The sequence below is a fragment of the Hyla sarda genome, chromosome 1 (genome assembly GCF_029499605.1).
Source record: "Hyla sarda isolate aHylSar1 chromosome 1, aHylSar1.hap1, whole genome shotgun sequence".
Taxonomy (NCBI): domain Eukaryota; kingdom Metazoa; phylum Chordata; class Amphibia; order Anura; family Hylidae; genus Hyla; species Hyla sarda.
The window spans coordinates 570,016,858-570,034,657 of NC_079189.1; the positions used below are offsets into that span (position 1 = coordinate 570,016,858).

At 41.0% G+C, this 17,800-nt stretch overlaps 1 protein-coding gene and 1 long non-coding RNA gene across 3 annotated transcripts in view; one reads left to right on the forward strand and one right to left on the reverse strand.

The window, feature by feature from the left end:
- The window catches only part of PSTPIP2 (proline-serine-threonine phosphatase interacting protein 2), an 89,076-nt gene that overhangs the window by 42,438 nt on the left and 28,838 nt on the right, over positions 1–17,800 (forward strand). For both annotated transcript variants that reach the window (XM_056543373.1, XM_056543376.1), the window contains exon 6: positions 11,799–11,861. In XM_056543373.1, the coding sequence (XP_056399348.1) occupies positions 11,799–11,861 (63 nt within the window). The remainder of the gene's footprint in view (positions 1–11,798; positions 11,862–17,800) is intronic.
- The window catches only part of LOC130294021 (uncharacterized), a 73,837-nt gene that overhangs the window by 19,833 nt on the left and 36,204 nt on the right, over positions 1–17,800 (reverse strand). The gene's annotated exons all lie outside the window — the stretch shown is intronic.

Consider the following 17,800-nt stretch of genomic DNA (forward strand, 5'->3'; position numbering starts at 1 on the left):
TCCAGATGTAGCAAAACTACAACTACCAGCATGCCCGGACAGCCTTTGGCTGTCCGGGCATGCTGGTAGTTGTAGTTTTGCAACAGCGAAAGGAACCCTTGTTGGGAAACACTGAGGACGTAGAGTATAATAGAATTGTATTATAGTCATGTTGGGAGTTGTAGTGTTCTAGGTATAGAGTATAATATAATTGTATTATGGTCATGTTAGGAGTTGTAGTGTTCTATGTAGAGTATAACAGAATTGTATTATAGTCATGTTAGGAGTTGTAGTGTTCTATGTATATAGTATAACAGAATTGTATTATAGTCATGTTAGGAGTTGTAGTGTTCTATGTATAGAGTATAATAGAATTGTATTATGGTCATGTTAGGAGTTGTAGTGTTCTATGTATAGAGTATAATATAATTGTATTATGGTCGTGTTAGGAGTTGTAGTGGTATATGTATAGAGTATTATATAATTGTATTATGGTCATGTTAGGAGTTGTAGTGGTATATGTATAGAGTATTATATAATTGTATTATGGTCATGTTAGGAGTTGTAGTGTTCTATGTATACAGTATTATATAATTGTATTATGGTCATGTTAGGAGTTGTAGTGTTCTATGTATAGAGTATTATATAATTGTATTATGGTCATGTTAGGAGTTGTAGTGTTCTATGTATAGAGTATAATAGAATTGTATTATAGTCATGTTAGGAGTTGTAGTGTTCTATGTATTGAGTATAATAGAATTGTATTATGGTCATGTTGTTAGGAGTTGTAGTGTTTTATGTATAGAGTATAAAAGAATTGTATTATGGTCATGTTAGGAGTTGTAGTGTTCTAGGTATAGAGTATAATAGAATTGTATTATGGTCATGTTAGGAGTTGTAGTGTTCTATGTATAGAGTATAATAGAATTGTATTATAGTCATGTTAGAAGTTGTAGTGTTCTATGTAGAGTATAATAGAATTGTATTATGGTCATGTTGTTAGGAGTTGTAGTGTTTTATGTATAGAGTATAATAGAATTGTATTATGGTCATGTTAGGAGTTGTAGTGTTCTATGTAGAGTATAACAGAATTGTATTATAGTCATGTTAGGAGTTGTAGTGTTCTATGTATAGAGTATTATATAATTGTATTATGGTCATGTTAGGAGTTGTAGTGTTCTATGTATAGAGTATAATAGAATTGTATTATAGTCATGTTAGGAGTTGTAGTGTTCTATGTAGAGTATAATAGAATTGTATTATGGTCATGTTGTTAGGAGTTGTAGTGTTTTATGTATAGAGTATAATAGAATTGTATTATGGTCATGTTAGGAGTTGTAGTGTTCTATGTAGAGTATAACAGAATTGTATTATAGTCATGTTAGGAGTTGTAGTGTTCTATGTATAGAGTATTATATAATTGTATTATGGTCATGTTAGGAGTTGTAGTGTTCTATGTATAGAGTACAATAGAATTGTATTATGGTCATGTTGTTAGGAGTTGTAGTGTTCTAGGTATAGAGTATAATATAATTGTATTATGGTCATGTTAGGAGTTGTAGTGTTCTATGTATAGAGTATTATATAATTGTATTATGGTCATGTTAGGAGTTGTAGTGTTCTATGTAGAGTATAACAGAATTGTATTATAGTCATGTTAGGAGTTGTAGTGTTCTATGTATAGAGTATTATATAATTGTATTATAGTCATGTTAGGAGTTGTAGTGTTCTATGTAGAGTATAATAGAATTGTATTATGGTCATGTTGTTAGGAGTTGTAGTGTTCTAGGTATAGAGTATAATATAATTGTATTATGGTCATGTTAGGAGTTGTAGTGTTCTATGTATAGAGTACAATAGAATTGTATTATGGTCATGTTAGGAGTTGTAGTGTTCTATGTATAGAGTACAATAGAATTGTATTATGGTCATGTTAGGAGTTGTAGTGTTCTATGTATAGAGTACAATAGAATTGTATTATGGTCATGTTAGGAGTTGTAGTGTTCTAGGTATAGAGTATAATATAATTGTATTATGGTCATGTTAGGAGTTGTAGTGTTCTATGTATAGAGTATAATAGAATTGTATTATAGTCATGTTAGGAGTTGTAGTGTTCTATGTAGAGTATAATAGAATTGTATTATGGTCATGTTGTTAGGAGTTGTAGTGTTTTATGTATAGAGTATAAAAGAATTGTATTATGGTCATGTTAGGAGTTGTAGTATTCTAGGTATAGAGTATAATATAATTGTATTATGGTCATGTTAGGAGTTGTAGTGTTCTATGTAGAGTATAACAGAATTGTATTATAGTCATGTTAGGATTTGTAGTGTTCTATGTATATAGTATAATAGAATTGTATTATGGTCATTTTGGGAGTTGTAGTGTTCTATGTATAGAGTATAATAGAATTGTATTATGGTCATGTTGGGGGTTGTAGTGTTCTATGTAGAGTATAATAGAATTGTATTATGGTTATGTCGGTGGTTGTAGTGTTCTATGTATATAGTATAATAGAATTGTATTATGGTCATGTTAGGAGTTGTAGTGTTTTATGTATAGAGTAACAGAATTGTATTATGGTCATGTTAGGAGTTGTAGTGTTATATGTAGAGTATAACAGAATTGTATTATAGTCATGTTAGGAGTTGTAGTGTTTTATGTATAGAGTATAACAGAATTGTATTATGGTCATGTTAGGAGTTGTAGCGTTCTATGTATAGAGTACAATAGAATTGTATTATGGTCATGTTAGGAGTTGTCGTGTTTTATGTATAGAGTATAATAGGATTGTATTACTGTCATGTTAGGAGTTGTAGTGTTCTATGTAGAGTATAACAGAATTGTATTATAGTCCTGTTAGGAGTTGTAGTATTTTATGTATAGAGTATAATAGAATTGTATTATGGTCATGTTGGGGGTTGTAGTGTTCTATGTATAGAGTATAATAGAATTGCATTATGGTCATGTTGGGGGTTGTAGTGTTCTATCTAGAGTATAATAGAATTGTATTATGGTTATGTCGGTGGTTGTAGTGTTTTATCTGTAAATGGTTAATAGTTCAAAGGTGAAGCATTAAAATATCCAAGCGAACCTAATGCAATGTTAATAAGCAAAACTGGTTGAGCGTCTTTAGGTGCAAAATGCCACAGGCCATTGCACCTGAGCTAATGTTCTGAAGCCATTATGACTGAGCCCTAGGGCCTGCATACTGTTAGAGGTACAGAAAAGGAAGACACACATCTTTCTATTAGGTGTTTTTTTCTTTGTAGGGTCCATTTCTAATTTTGGCTTCCAAATACTGCAGCCAAATACTGTGGTGGGACACCAGCCTTATATAGTGGACACCCTGAGGCTACAAAACAGACAACTTCTGATTAAAAAACACCATAAAAAAAAAAAAAAAACACGATGCAATTTTTGTGTTCCTTAAAATGGTTAGTAAAAGCTTTTTTCTTTGGTGTTTTATCCCCTGTGTTTTTGTCATTATGTGATTCATCATGTGACACAAGGATGGTGACAGCAGGAAACATGCAAAAAACACCATACCAAGAGCAGGCTACAATAAAAAAATAAAAAAAAAACTGTCACAGTGCCTAAAAACACCACTAAAGGGTGGAATTTCACTTTTTTTGGGGGGGAAAAAACCAAAATAAAAACCCCAAATTGCCTTACATGCTGCATGACGTTTTGTTTTTTTGGGTGGTTCACCCTTTTGTGTCGTTTTATAGACTCCGGGCTAGTTTTCCAAAATCTCAGCATGTTAAGACAATGGCATTTTTACAGGAAATTTTGTTAAAGAATTTACAAAAAAAAAAGAATTGTGGAATTCAAATTGGCTTTTTCCGTCTAATTCTTTAATAGAAATGATAAAGAAATCACATGACTTGAAATAAAAAAACAAAACCGGATACAACGCCCAAAAAACACAACAAAAACAGCATTATGAAAGTCAAAAATGAGGCTGCAATTTTTTTGTGTGGGTTATTTTGTGGTGTCCCGGTACTGGACTTGGTCCCGTACCTTTGTCGTAAGTCCCCACAGTCAGAGTTCCTCCATGCTGGTAGAACTTTCCTGATGGGTTAACCCCTAGTCGCCTCATAGTGCTATTTAAAAGTGTATATATTTAATATATTTTATCATAATGTAATTTATGTACAGGACCTTTGGTCACGTGATGTATGGAGAATTGTGTTATGCTAAGGTTCAAGGACCTTTAGGTCATGTGATTAGGTCATGTGATTTAACCATAATGCTTTGGTTTAGGACTGACAGGTCTGGGAACCAATCAGCTTTGATCCTGCCCCTTCTGTATATAAGGGCGCTGTATCCAATAATCGCTCTCTTTCCCTTGGGATCTCAGAGAAAGCAGATCTGTGATCACAGCTACAAGACAATCTAGGCCTGAAGCCTTCCACTCCAGCACATTCTAAACCGTGAGTTAATCCGACTCAAATCTCACCAATCCTACGTGGACTACTGAACCTATACATACCCCTAAATTCAAAGTTTATTTTACCTCAAAGTCCCAGACAACCTGTGAGGAGCCTAAGTCCCGGTCCTCTTGCAAAAGACTGTTTGTGATCATCATCTGCATAAAATCTGCAGTAAAGTTATTTCCAGTTTATTACTACTTCTGTTGTGGGCAATCCTTTATTCCTCCCTAACGTTCTTGGGACGGTGGCGGTAGGACATTTATATATCTAGAGGAAGCCCTCACCCTGGCGTCACGACAATCAAGGGTTAATGCTACACCCTGCAACACCCCTGTTCACCCTACATTCCCCCAAGCTCACCACAATTTTTAAGCTCCTCCAAAAAATGCCATGCAAAAGTTGTGTGCAATCCCGGCCTAAATGGTGACAAAAAAATCCCATGTAATTATGGCGTTTCATACTTCCCTATTTACTCCCAGCTAACATCTGGCTGCATCATTTTTGGCCAGCCCAAAAAATGCCATGCAGCAGGTATGGCGTTTTGTTTGGGGATATTATTATTATTTTTTTTCCTATTTCCAGTCTTAGTCCGGTCATAGAAGCAAATAGCAGGGTGGAGTAAAATTAGTTGACAATGAGGAACTACAGAGTTCTGCTCATATCTAGATGCAGATAATACACATAAAATGCAAATAAAGAGACAATACAGCAGAAAGTGTGGTGTAATGCTGAGCAGTCACATCTGCGGCATAATAAAGGAACTATGGGGGAGATTTATCAATGTCAGTGCTTTCTATGTTTTGCATGTCTGCGCAAAATTTATCAACCGTGCGCAAGCTTGTGGATACATTTTGCTCAAACATAGACATTCCTTCATGTTTCTACCGTCTGACACGTTGTTACGTTCACTCCTCGGTGTTCTATACTTGTGCAAAATCAGTTGCCTTTGCGCAAAAAGTTTTAATATCTAAACAAAAAATGCGCAATAGTAAATCAGTGTGTAAAGCATTTTTCTTTCTACGGTACACGAGCACGTAGAGAACATCGGAAAATATTCTATCAAGAGAGACGCAATGAAAGTCACTGCGCACATTTTTGCGCAAAAAAATACACAAGAAAAAAGGGTAAACTCAATGATAAATGCCCCCCTATCAGCTTACCAGGGTAATTCCAATAGGGGAAATAAACTTTACAAGAATTAGGTCAACTAAATATCATGATATACACTGCTCAATAAAATAAAGGGAACACTTAAACAACACAATGGGGTTTATTTACTAAGAGTGGAGTGTAGGTTTCTTTGTGGGTTTTGATTTCAGACAGGTATTTTCCCAAGGTATTTACTAAGGTTTCCCAACATTTTGCACTTTTCCCTACGTTTTGCTTTTTTACACATGTTCTGAACTGTCGGGTTTTCCTCAGCTCAAATCCACCACATTTTCTGTGGAAACCTAAGTAAATATGTTGGGATTTTTAAAAATGTCGGGGCAACGCCCACTTTTTGGTGTTTTTCTTGTAAAATGGAGGTTTTTTTTTGGGTCGCAAATTGTGTCGCATGGAACGTGCGACACAATTTGGGCGTAAAACCAGACAAAAAAAGAGTCGGGTTAACGTTCGTAAATACACCCCAATGTGTTCTTTATACTTAGCACTATAAGGGTCTGTCAGACTGATGGGAGGGTACAGCATAACAAATTGACTTCAATGGATAGAAACATAATCCACTTGCGGATTTTCTGCAATCAGATTTTCAGCTGCGGATGTGCTAGAAGCGACCATACCCTTAAAGGGTTATCTAGAAATGGAAAAACAGATCTGATTTCTGAAGTAGTAATACCGCACACAACCTGAGGACAGGCGTCGTGCTGTGTTTGGAAGAAATTAGCTCTGTTTTTCTACCCCTTAAAGGAAGGGGTATAATTACAATATATCCTGATCTCATAGATAGCAGCAGCAGTATACAGATAGAGCTGGGAGGGGAGGGATCTGGTAGGTGTTGATAATTGTCCTGTAGTTCACAGGAAATCAGAGCCAGATCTGACATCCTGTGAGACATTATTTGAACACCAACTTTGTGAGAGTCAGATTGGTGATCACATGACCAAGTTATAGTAATGAAACACATAGATGTAGCTGTGCATTATATGGACCAGTAGATAGATAAGCCTATATTTACATAAGCTGAAGCTCAGAGCTTAGCAATGAACTCTGCATCAGTCACAGAGGATGCCAAGAAAACGCTCCCATTCTAGTGAATCGGGACTATTTCAGACCATTGTATCTATGATCCATGAGGCTCTCCATAAAGCATCTCTCTTAATGCTTTTAAAAACAGCTCAGGCAAGATGGCTGCCACAACAATAGCGTGCTGAAAATAAAATAAAAAATAAAATACAAATCAGAAAATAGAAACAGGATAGGAAAAAAACAAAACTAAACAATTGTACAATTGATCTGTTGATAGTTTGTTCAAATGACAGGGCATGTTTAAAGGGGTACTCCACTGGAAAAAAAAATGTTTTAATCAACTGGTGCCACAAAGCTAAACGGATTTGTATATGACTTCTATTAAAAAATCTTTACCCTTCCAGTACTTTTTAGCAGCTGTATACTAAAGAGGAAATTCTTTACTTTTTGAATTTCTTTTTTGTCTTGTCCACAGTGCTCTCTGCTGACATTTCTGTCCATGTCAGGAACTGTCCAGAGCAGCATAGGTTTGCTGTGAGGATTTTCTCCTGCTCTGGACAGTTCCTGATACGGGCATCAGGTGTCAGCAGAGAGCACTGTTTACAAGACAAAAAAGAAATTAAAAAAGAAAAGAATTTCCTCTGAAGCATACAGCTGCTAAAAAGTACTGGAAGGGGTAAAGATTTTTTAATAGAAGTCATTTACAAATCTGTTTTTAACTTTCTGGCACCAGTTACATAGTTAGTTATTAATTGTTCCTGCTGTGACCAGTTCCTGAGGTAGACTGTTCCATAAATTCACAGTTCTCATGGTAAAGAAGGCGTGTCGCCCCTTTAGACTAAACCTTTTCTTCTCCAGACGGTGGGAGTGCCCCGTCGTCCTTTGGGGGGGGGGGGCGTTTTTTTTTTTTTTTTACCTGGAACAGTTTTTCTCCATATTTTTTGTATGGGCCATTTATATACTTATATACGTTTATCATATCCCCCCTTAAACGTCTCTTCTCAAGACTAAACAATTGTAACTCCTTTAATCGTTCCTCGTAGCTAAAATGTTCCATGCCCCATATTAGTTTAGTTGATTTAAAAAAAAATAATCATTTCCACTGGAGTACCCCTTTAACCTGTTCAGGACCCATGACGTATGCATACGTCTTCACACCCTGGGTCTTAAGGACCCATGACGTATGCATACGTCATGGCGTTTTCCGGTCTCTGCCGCTCGCCGGGCAGAGATCGGAAACTGGATGCCTGCTGAAATCCTTCAGCAGGCATCCAGGGCAAACGCCGAGGGGGGCCATGTAGGCCCCCCATGTCGGCGATCGCCGCAAATCGCAAGGGAAATCGCCCTTGCGATCTGCGGCGATACCGGGCTGATCGGGTCTCTGGGACCCGACCGCCCGGTAATTTCGCATGATCCCGGCTGTCGCAGACAGCCAGGACCATGCTAAAGCATAGGAGCGAGGTGGCAAGCCGGCCACCTCCTCCGATCCCCTGCGATCTGTCGGTTAGTTAACCGACCAATCGCAGGAGGGGGGGCGGTTACTTCCTCCCGTCCTGCCCGGCCCCTGAAAGTCCGGAGAGGACGGGAGGAAGACCGGAGGACGCGGCGGGGGACGGGGGAGTGCTGGGGACCGGCCCCGGTACTTACCTCGTCCCTGAAGACCCGGATCCAGACGATGAAGACGGCGGCGGCGGCGACAGGTGAGTAGATCTTCAGCCGCGGTCGGGCCCTTTACACTAATGCACGTCGCCGTAAAGCGACATGCATTGCTGTAATAGGACCCTGTAAACTACAACTCCCAGCATGCCCAGACAGCCCTTGGCGTCTGGGCATGCTGGGAGTTGCAGTTTTGCAACATCTGGAGGTACACAGTTTGGAGACCACTGTGCCCTTCCAGATGTTGCAAAACTACACATCCTCAGCATGCCCTTACTGTCCAGGCATGCTGGGAGTTGTAGTTCTGTAACATCTGGCCCTTCAGATGTTGCAGAACTACAACTCCCAGCATGCCTGGACAGTTTTGGCATACTGGGAGTTGTAGTTTTGCAACATCTGGAAGGGCACAGATTGGGAACCACTGTATTAGTGGTCTGCAAACTGTAGTCCTCCAGATGTTGCAAAACTACAACTCCAAGCATGCTGGGAGTTGTAGTTCGGCAACATCTGGCTCTAAAGATGTTGCCGAACTACTACTCCCAGCATGCCTGAGAATGTTTGGGAGTTGTGGTTTTGCAACAGCTGGAGGCACACTGGTTGAGAAACATTGTTTCCTAACTCAGTGTTTCCCAACCCGTGTGCCTCCAGCTGTTGCAAAACCACAACTCCCAAACATTCTCAGGCATGCTGGGAGTTGTAGTTTTGCAACAGCTGGAGGTCCCCCCCCGTGAATGTACAGGGTACATTCACATGGGCAGGGGGCTTACAGTGAGTATCAGGCTGCAAGTTTGCGATGCAGCAAATTTTGCGCGGCAGCTCAAACTCGCTGTAATCCCCCCGCCCGTGTGACTGTACCCTAAAAACACTACACTACACTAACACAAAATAAAATAAAAAGTAAAAAACACTACATATACACATACCCCTACACAGCCCCCCTCCCTCCCCAATAAAAATGAAAAACGTCTGGTACGCCACTGTTTCCAAAATGGAGCCTCCAGCTGTTGCAAAACAACAACTCCCAGTATTGCCAGTCAGCCGTTGACTGTCCAGGCATGCTGGGAGTTTTACAACAGCTGGAGGCACCCTGTTTGGGAATCACTGGCGTAGAATACCCCTATGTCCACCCCTATGCAAATCCCTAATTCAGGCCTCAAATGCACATGGCGCTCTCACTTTGGAGCCCTGTCGTATTTCAGGGCAACAGTATAGGGTCACATATGGGATATCGCCGTACTCGGGAGAAATTGCCTTACAAATCTTGGGGGTCTTTTTCTCCTTTCACCCCTTATGAAAAGGTGAAGTTGGGGTCTACACCAGCATGTTAGTGTAAAAAAAATTAACTTTTTACACTAACATGCTGGTGTTGCCCTATACTTTTCATTTTGACATGAGGTAAAGGGGAAAAAAGCCCCACAAAATTTGTAACACAATTTCTCCCGACTACGGAGATACCCCATATGTGGGTGCAAAAAGCTCTGGGGGCGCACAACAAGGCCCAGAAGGGAGAGTGCGCCATGTACATTTGAGGTGATTTGCACAGGGGTGGCTGATTGTTACAGCGGTTTTGACAAACGCAAAAAAAACAAAACCCCACATGTGACCCCATTTCGGAAACTAGACCCCTCACAGAATGTAATGAGGGGTGCAGTGAGAATTTACACCCCACTGGTGTCTGACAGATCTTTGGAACAGTGGGCTGTGCAAATTAAAAATGTTGTACAGACCACTGTTCCAAAGATTTGACAGACACCAGTGGGGGGTAAATAGTCATTTTATGCCTTGTTACGTTCCTCAAGGGGTCTAGTTTCCAAAATGGTATGCCATGTGGGGGTTATTTTGCTGTCCTGGCACCATATGGGCTTCCTAAATGCGACATGCCCCCCGAGCAAAATTTGCTCTCAAAAAGCCAAATATGACTCCTTCTCTTCTGAGCATTGTAGTTCGCCCGTAGTGCACTTCAGGTCAACTTATGGGGTACCTCCATACTCAGAAGAGATGTGGTTACAAATTTTGGGGGGTATTTTCTGCTATTAACCCTTGTAAAAATGTGAAATTTGGGGGGAAACACACATTTTAGTGATTTTTTTTATTTTTTTTTTACGTATGCAAAAGTCGTGAAACCCCTGTGGGGTATTAAGGCTCACTTTATTTCTTGTTACGTTCCACAAGGGGTCTAGTTTCCAAAATGGTATGCCATGTGTTTTTTTTTTTGCTGTCCTGGCACCATAGGGGCTTCCTAAATGCGACATGCCCCCGAGCAAAATTTGCTCTCAAAAAGCCAAATATGACTCCTTCTCTTCTGAGCATTGTAGTTCACTCATAGTACACCTCAGGTCAACTTATGGGGTACCTTCATACTCAGAAGAGATGGGGTTACAATGTTTGGGGGGTATTTTCTGCTATTAACCCTTGCAAAAATGTGAAATTTGGGGGGAAACACACATTTTAGTGAAATTTTATTTTTATTTTTTTACATATGCAAAAGTCGTGAAACCCCTGTGGGGTATTAAGGCTCACTTTATTCCTTGTTACGTACCTCAAGGGGTCTAGTTTCCAAAATGGTATGCCATGTGGGGGATTTTTGCTGTTCTGGCACCATAGGGGCTTCCTAAATGCAACATGCCTCCCAAAAACCATTTCAAAAAAACGTACTCTCAAAATCCCCTTGTCGCTCCTTCGCTTCTGAGCCCTCTACTGCGCCCGCCGAACACTTTACATAGACATATGAGGTATGTGCTTACTCGAGAGAAATTGGGCTACAAATATAAGTATACATTTTCTCCTTTTTCCCCTTGTAAAAATTCAAAAATTGGGTCTACAAGAACATGCGAGTGTAAAAAATGGAGATTGTGAATTTTCTCCTTCACTTTGCTGTTATTCCTGTGAAACACCTAAAGGGTTAAAACGCGGACTGAATGTCATTTTGAATACTCTGGGGGGTGCAGTTTTTATAATGGGGTAATTTGTGGGGTATTTCTAATATGAAGACCCTTCAAATCCACTTCAAACCTGAACTGGTCCATGAAAAATTGTGAGTTTGGAAATTTTGTGAAAAATTGGAAAATTGCTGCTGAACTTTGAAGCCCTCTGGTGTTTTCCAAAAGTAAAAACACGTAAATTTTATGATGCCAACATAAAATAGACATATTGTATACGTGAATAAAAAAAAAATTTATTTGGAATATCCATTTTCCTTACAAGCAGAGAGCTTCAAAGTTAAAAAAATGCAAAATTTTCAAATTTTTCATAAAATGTTGGGATTTTTCACCAAGAAAGGATGCAAGTTACCACAAAATTTTACCACTATGTTAAAGTAGAATATGTCACGAAAAAACAATCTCGAAATCAGAATGATAACTAAAAGCATTCCAGAGTTATTAATGTTTAAAGTGACAGTGGTCAGAATTGCAAAAAATGGCCGGGTCCTGAGGTGTAAAATGGCTGGGTCCTTAAGGGGTTAAAGTATCTTAATGATCAATGGTGATCCTTCACTATGGATGTATGTATTGTAATTTGTACATTGCCTTTTCTTTGCAGATAGAAGCTGCCATGGATAACATACACAAGCACAGACAGCTTCAGTACAAGAAGACTGTGGATGTAAGTATGGAATACTGCTGACATGGTGATCGTACTGCAGTATCCTTTAACGGGCAGCTCTGCCTAAACTACAACCCCCAGCATGACCTGACAGCAGCTAGTGTTTGCCTGTGAACCTCTGACACTATGGCAATACAGTGGGCCTTCAATTACACAATGTGACAGTTGAGTCCCAAATTCAAAAGTTCTATATAAATGCCCGTATATTCAGAGCTCCATGAAACTCCTTAATGCAACTTCAATATAACACACGTGTAGGCCATAGACTGCTCGCAGCACGCTACTATCAATATCTCAGGAAGTGAGCCACTTTAACCCCTTAAGGACTCACGTTTCTTGAAATGGAAATTCATCCAACTTTATTTTCTTTTATCGTTTTTGCAAGTTGATTCTCACAGGACCTTCATATTAAATAGTGGAAAACAGCAGCATTTTCATTTCAGTATGTTCACCAGTCCCGGCACAACGTTTCAGGGGCGGACCCCCTTAATCATGCGCACTGACTGACGGGAACGGGAACTACTAAAAGGAAGTAACACAGGTGCTCAATAATTAGCTGGATAACATTCTATATAAACAAGCACAATTATTTAAGACTAATATAACTGCTAAAAAACAACCTGGTAGAACCTATAAATATGCATTAAAACTACAATGCTCATTCATACATTTCCGTACTAAAGTTTCCAACTCTGTAATCCAAAACGTCTCGCGTTGGAGCAGGCGTTTTCTATTTAGATTTTCATTGATGTGAACTGTAACCTGTATCAAAATTTGCCACCGTAAGGCTGGGTTCACACCACATTTTGTTAAATATGGCTCCCGTATATGGCTGGGAGGGGGGGGGGGGGGGCTTAATCGCGGTGCCCGCACTCAGCCGTATTCGGGAACCGTATTTAATGCATGTCTATGAGCCGATCGGAGTGAACCGCAGCCTCCGGTCGGCTTCGTTTTCGGCCGTATGCGGTTTCCCGACCGCAGGCAAAAACGTGGTCGACCGCGTTTTTGCCTACGGTCGGGAAACCGCATACGGATCCCAGGGGTCCCCAGCAGCGGGACCGCGGCGATCTGACATCTTATCCCCTATCCTTTGGATAGGGGATAAGATGTCTAGGGGCGGAATACCCCTTTAATAATGCTGTTACAGTTGGTACATGATAATCTAATCTAAGCAAATCTACCTTGTCTACGTGATGACAAAAAAGTTTGCCTGTCGTTCTTTTTTTCTGCAATGTCACTTTTAAATTAATTCATCTCCTACTGATTTGCCTATCTTGTGCACATACATAGGTAACTTTTTAAAGAGTGTTCCATATTTATGATCTGCTTTTAGTACACTCCAATACTTATTTATTGTTTTTTTTAATAAGATTACTTCTTTTGTCATATGTACCTACATATAGAATCCTATTTTCTTCTTTTTTCTTTTTCACGGACCTGACTCTCAATTCTTCTCTCGTACATTCTTTTATTTTATTCTTCTCTTTCTCGATAATTTTCTGACTATATCCCTTTTCCATAAATGTTTCCGCTATTTTTCTACAATACAGTGGTGCCTCAACATGCGATGGTAATTCGTTCCAAATGAACCATCATTAGTTGAAACCATCGTATGTTGAGGGATCCGTGCAATGTTAAGTATAGGAAGTTATACTCACCTGTCCCCGCCGCTCCGGACCGCCACCGCTGCCCTGGATGTCGCCCTCCGTCGCTGTCCCCGGGGTGTCCCCGTGGTGTCCCCAGGGTGTCCCCGCCGCTCCGGACCATCTCTGCTGCCTGGGATTATCGCTCTTCATCACTGTCATCACGTCGCTGCGCATGCTGCTCCTATTGGATGACGGGACGGCGTGCGCGGTGACGTGATGACAACGAAGGAGAACAATGGCGATACAGGGGATCCTGAAGAGAATGGTCCGGAGTGCCGGGGGACAGGTGAATGATCATCACCGGAGCACACGGGGCACTGTAAACGGCTATCCGGCGGCAACTGAAGCAGTTTATGCTGCCAGATAGCTGTTTATGCGATGGCCATCGTAGGTGTGGGGGGGGGGGGGGGGTTACTGTACATGCATCAATGAATGACAGTGATGCTTTTGTTCCCTTCCATGCATTAGGGTACACAGTAGGGTTGTGGTATATGGCAAACCAGCAGAACAGTATGCTGATGTATACCAGCATCGCACCCATTGCACGTACTCTAAGGGCTCGTCCACACTGCAGACATTCTGCTGATGGAATTCTGCTGTGGGATTTTGCTTGCAGCAGAGTCTTATTGTTTTCAATGGGATTCTGCTGCTCAGCTTAAACTGTGGAATCACCGCAGTAGAATTACACTGGCGGAAAGTACATCCTCCTCTCATAGAATCAACATGTTTATTCTGCAATGCAGTCTATGGAGATGGCAATGTCTGCACAGTCCTACCCCAGAAGTAATCAGGGGCCCCCACTTAGGGTTGCCGCCTGGACGGTATTTTACCGGCGCAGAAGGTATTTTGGCCACCCTGCCAGTATTTTTTTTTTTTTAAATACCAGTAATGCAATGGCTGGTATTTATCCAACCAATCCTCCAACTCTCGAAAATGTTGCACCATATATTATACCAGTATTTCCCAACCAGAGTGCCTCCAGCTGTTGCAAAACTACAACTCCCAGCATGTCCGGACAGCCAACGGCTGTATGGACATGCTGAGTGTTGTAGTTTTACAACAGCTGGAGGCACCCCTGGTTGGGAAACATTGACCTATACTATATACTACTATATAGTCCAACAGGCTGGGAGTTGTAGTTTTTCAACAGCTGGAGGCACCCCTGGTTGGGAAACATTGACCTATACAATCTATATATATAAAACTCCACGTGTGTGTGTGTATGTATGTGTGTGTGTATGTTCCAGCATCACGTCCAAACGGCTAAAGATATTAACATGAAACTTGGCACACATGTTACTTATATGTCAACAACAAACATAGGATAGGTGATTTAACCCTTACTCACCCCCATTTGCCAGGGGCGGGGTTTATGTTTAAAGTCCCATACAAGTCAATGGGAAATATATGTTACTGCATAACTTCCAAACGTCTGGAGATATTTCCATAATACTTGATCACATGTTACTTATATGTCCACTTAAAATATAGGATAGTTAATTTAACCCTTAACTACCCCCATTTGTGAGGGTCAGGGCTTTTGTTTAAAGTCCCATGCAAATCAATGGGAAATGTATGTTCCCACATTACTTCCATACGGCTGGAGATATTTCAATACCTGGTACACATATTACGTGTCGGGATAGGAGGTAGCGATAGGCCGTCGGGATTGAGGACGGGATAGGAGGACCGGGATAGGAGGACGCAATAGGAGGATCGGGATAGGAGGTCGCGATAGGAGGTCGCGATAGGAGGTCGCGATAGGAGGTCGGGATAGGAGGTCGGGATAGGAGGTCGGGATAGGAGGTCGGGATAGGAGGTCGGGATTGGAGGCCGGGATAGTAGGTCGAGATAAAGATAGGAGGTCGAGATAGGAGGTCAAAATAGGAGGACGGGATAGGAGGACGGGATAGGAGGTCGAGATAGGAGGACAGGATAGGAGGTCGGGATAGGAGGTCGGGATAGGAGGGTTGGGATATGACAACAATATATATGAGGACGGGATATGAAGTCAAAAGCTTCCTCCTTTATTTATTTTCCTTCCCAACAAGGATTAGGAAGGAAAAACCGGGCAACGCCGGGTACTCAGCTAGTCTATATATATAAAACTCAATGTGTGTGTATGTTCCAGAATCACGTCCAAATGGCTAAAGATATTAACATGAAACTTGGCACACATGTTACTAATATGTCAACAACAAACATAGGATAGGTAATTTAACCCTTACTCACCCCCATTTCCCAGGGTCGGGGTTTTTGTTTAAAGTCCCATGCAAATCTATGGGAAATGTATGTTCCCACATAACTTCCGTACGGCTGGAGATATTTCAATAATACCTAGTACACATATTACTTATATGTCAAATAAAAATATATGATAGTTAAATGAACCCTTACCTACATCTTTATATAAAAGATGTTTTTTTTTTAAAAAAAAGTCCCATGCAAGTATATGGGACTTCCAGTACCGTACTCCTCAAGGTCCGCTCTGCATCTCCTGGTCAATGTTCAGACCAGCTTGCAAGCCACACCCTATCTCACAGACACTCCCACTATTTAAGCCCCACCCCTTTCATTCTCTATTCTTTTTGTGCATTGGTCTGGCTTGCAAATCACACCCACTCCCACAAAGCCACGTCCCCTTCTATTTCCAGCTTACAATATCTTCATCACAAATCAGTCCCACCTGAGGACAGGATATGAGGATGGGACATAAGGACGAGATATGAGGACAGGATACGAGATCGAAAGTCGGGATATGAGGTCGGGATATTAAGACAAGATAGGAGGTTGGGAAATGAGGTTGAGATATGAGGACGGGATATTAAGACGAGATAGGAGGTCGGGATATGGGGTTGGGATATGAAGTCAAGAGCTTCCTCCTTTGTTGATTTTCCTCCTTGATTTTTTAGGGAGGAAAAACCGATCAACGCCAAAAAAAAAAGCAATAAAAAAAAGTGTATCCTGTGATGTTACGCTTATATAATTAATTATGCAAATTAGCATGGCAGGTATTCTTTTGCAAGAAAGGTGGCAACCCTACCCCCGCTGCAAGCAGATATTCAGCCAGCGGAATGTCCATAGTGTGGACGAGGCCTTAGAGTGACTGCATTTGGTCTATTCTTAAGTGCATATAGCTATTATGCAGGACTCAAAAGCGCAGCTGCCCTTGCTTTAGAGTTCTGCAACAAAACTTTTTTGGGGGGGAATTTATCAAGACCCGCTCACACACTGATCTAAATAAATCCCCTGCTCGCGCACAGGCTCGCTAGGTTCATTTAGAGTCGCACGCTTATGTGCCCTCCCTGAAATCTCTGAGTTGATCAAGGTTTCAACTGTAGTTTAAGCTGTCATAAATATGCAGAGCAGGGGCAACCCCCCACCCCCTTCCACCAGAAACCACACCCACTTGTCACCCTTATTCAGTGAACGCGTTGTAAAACTGGAAAAATTCACATAATTTTGGTGCACAGCTGGCTCAAGTGCAAAGATGTTGAAAATTTCTCCTATTTTTTGCAAATTTTCGCTCTGCTTCCTTTTATTAATTTATCACTATATGTTTAGAAATGGACCGAATACAGTCTCTGCTAGACTTCTATTGGTCCATTGAAATTAGTGCACCTGGCGCTGGTATAAGACAGTTTATGTTGGCATACCATTCTGCCGATTTGTTGTCATATAACCACAATCCTACTGAGGAGTTTCCCTAACTTAGCCTCTTCTCCCCAGTCATGGAATAGTTTAGTATTTGCTAATACTGGGTAACCTGAATTCATTGGGATTCCCTAGAAATACTGGTGTGCCGCGGTTTTAGGTCCGGTCACAAAACCGGATAAGGGTCAAAAATGAGCCGACCGGAGTCTCTATACGACTCCTGTCGGCTCATTGAAATTAATTAGATCCGGTTCCCGTATCTTCAAATCGTAGTGTGAACCCACAAGCCAGGGCTGGGGAATCTCTGTGTGTCGTCATCTTGTCTGGTCCACCAAGGCCATAGACCAGTGTTTTCCCTGTATGTAGGACCCCCAGAAGGTAGTTTGTCCCCTGTATGTAAGACCTCTTTATAGTTAGCATGCTCTTTGTTTGTAGGACCCCCTGAAGTTAGTTTGCCCCCTTGTGGTGACCCATGGGTGTAGTGGTGTGAGTGGTGGGATCAGATGGTGTTAACCCCGGGGGCAAGATGTTGTTAACCCCAAGTGTTCATGATGCCAGTGAGGTTTTAGGGTTCCGGAACACCACGCGCCCGGCTTCTCCGCTATCCCAGTTGCTAGTAGTAAAAGGAGAATCCACAAC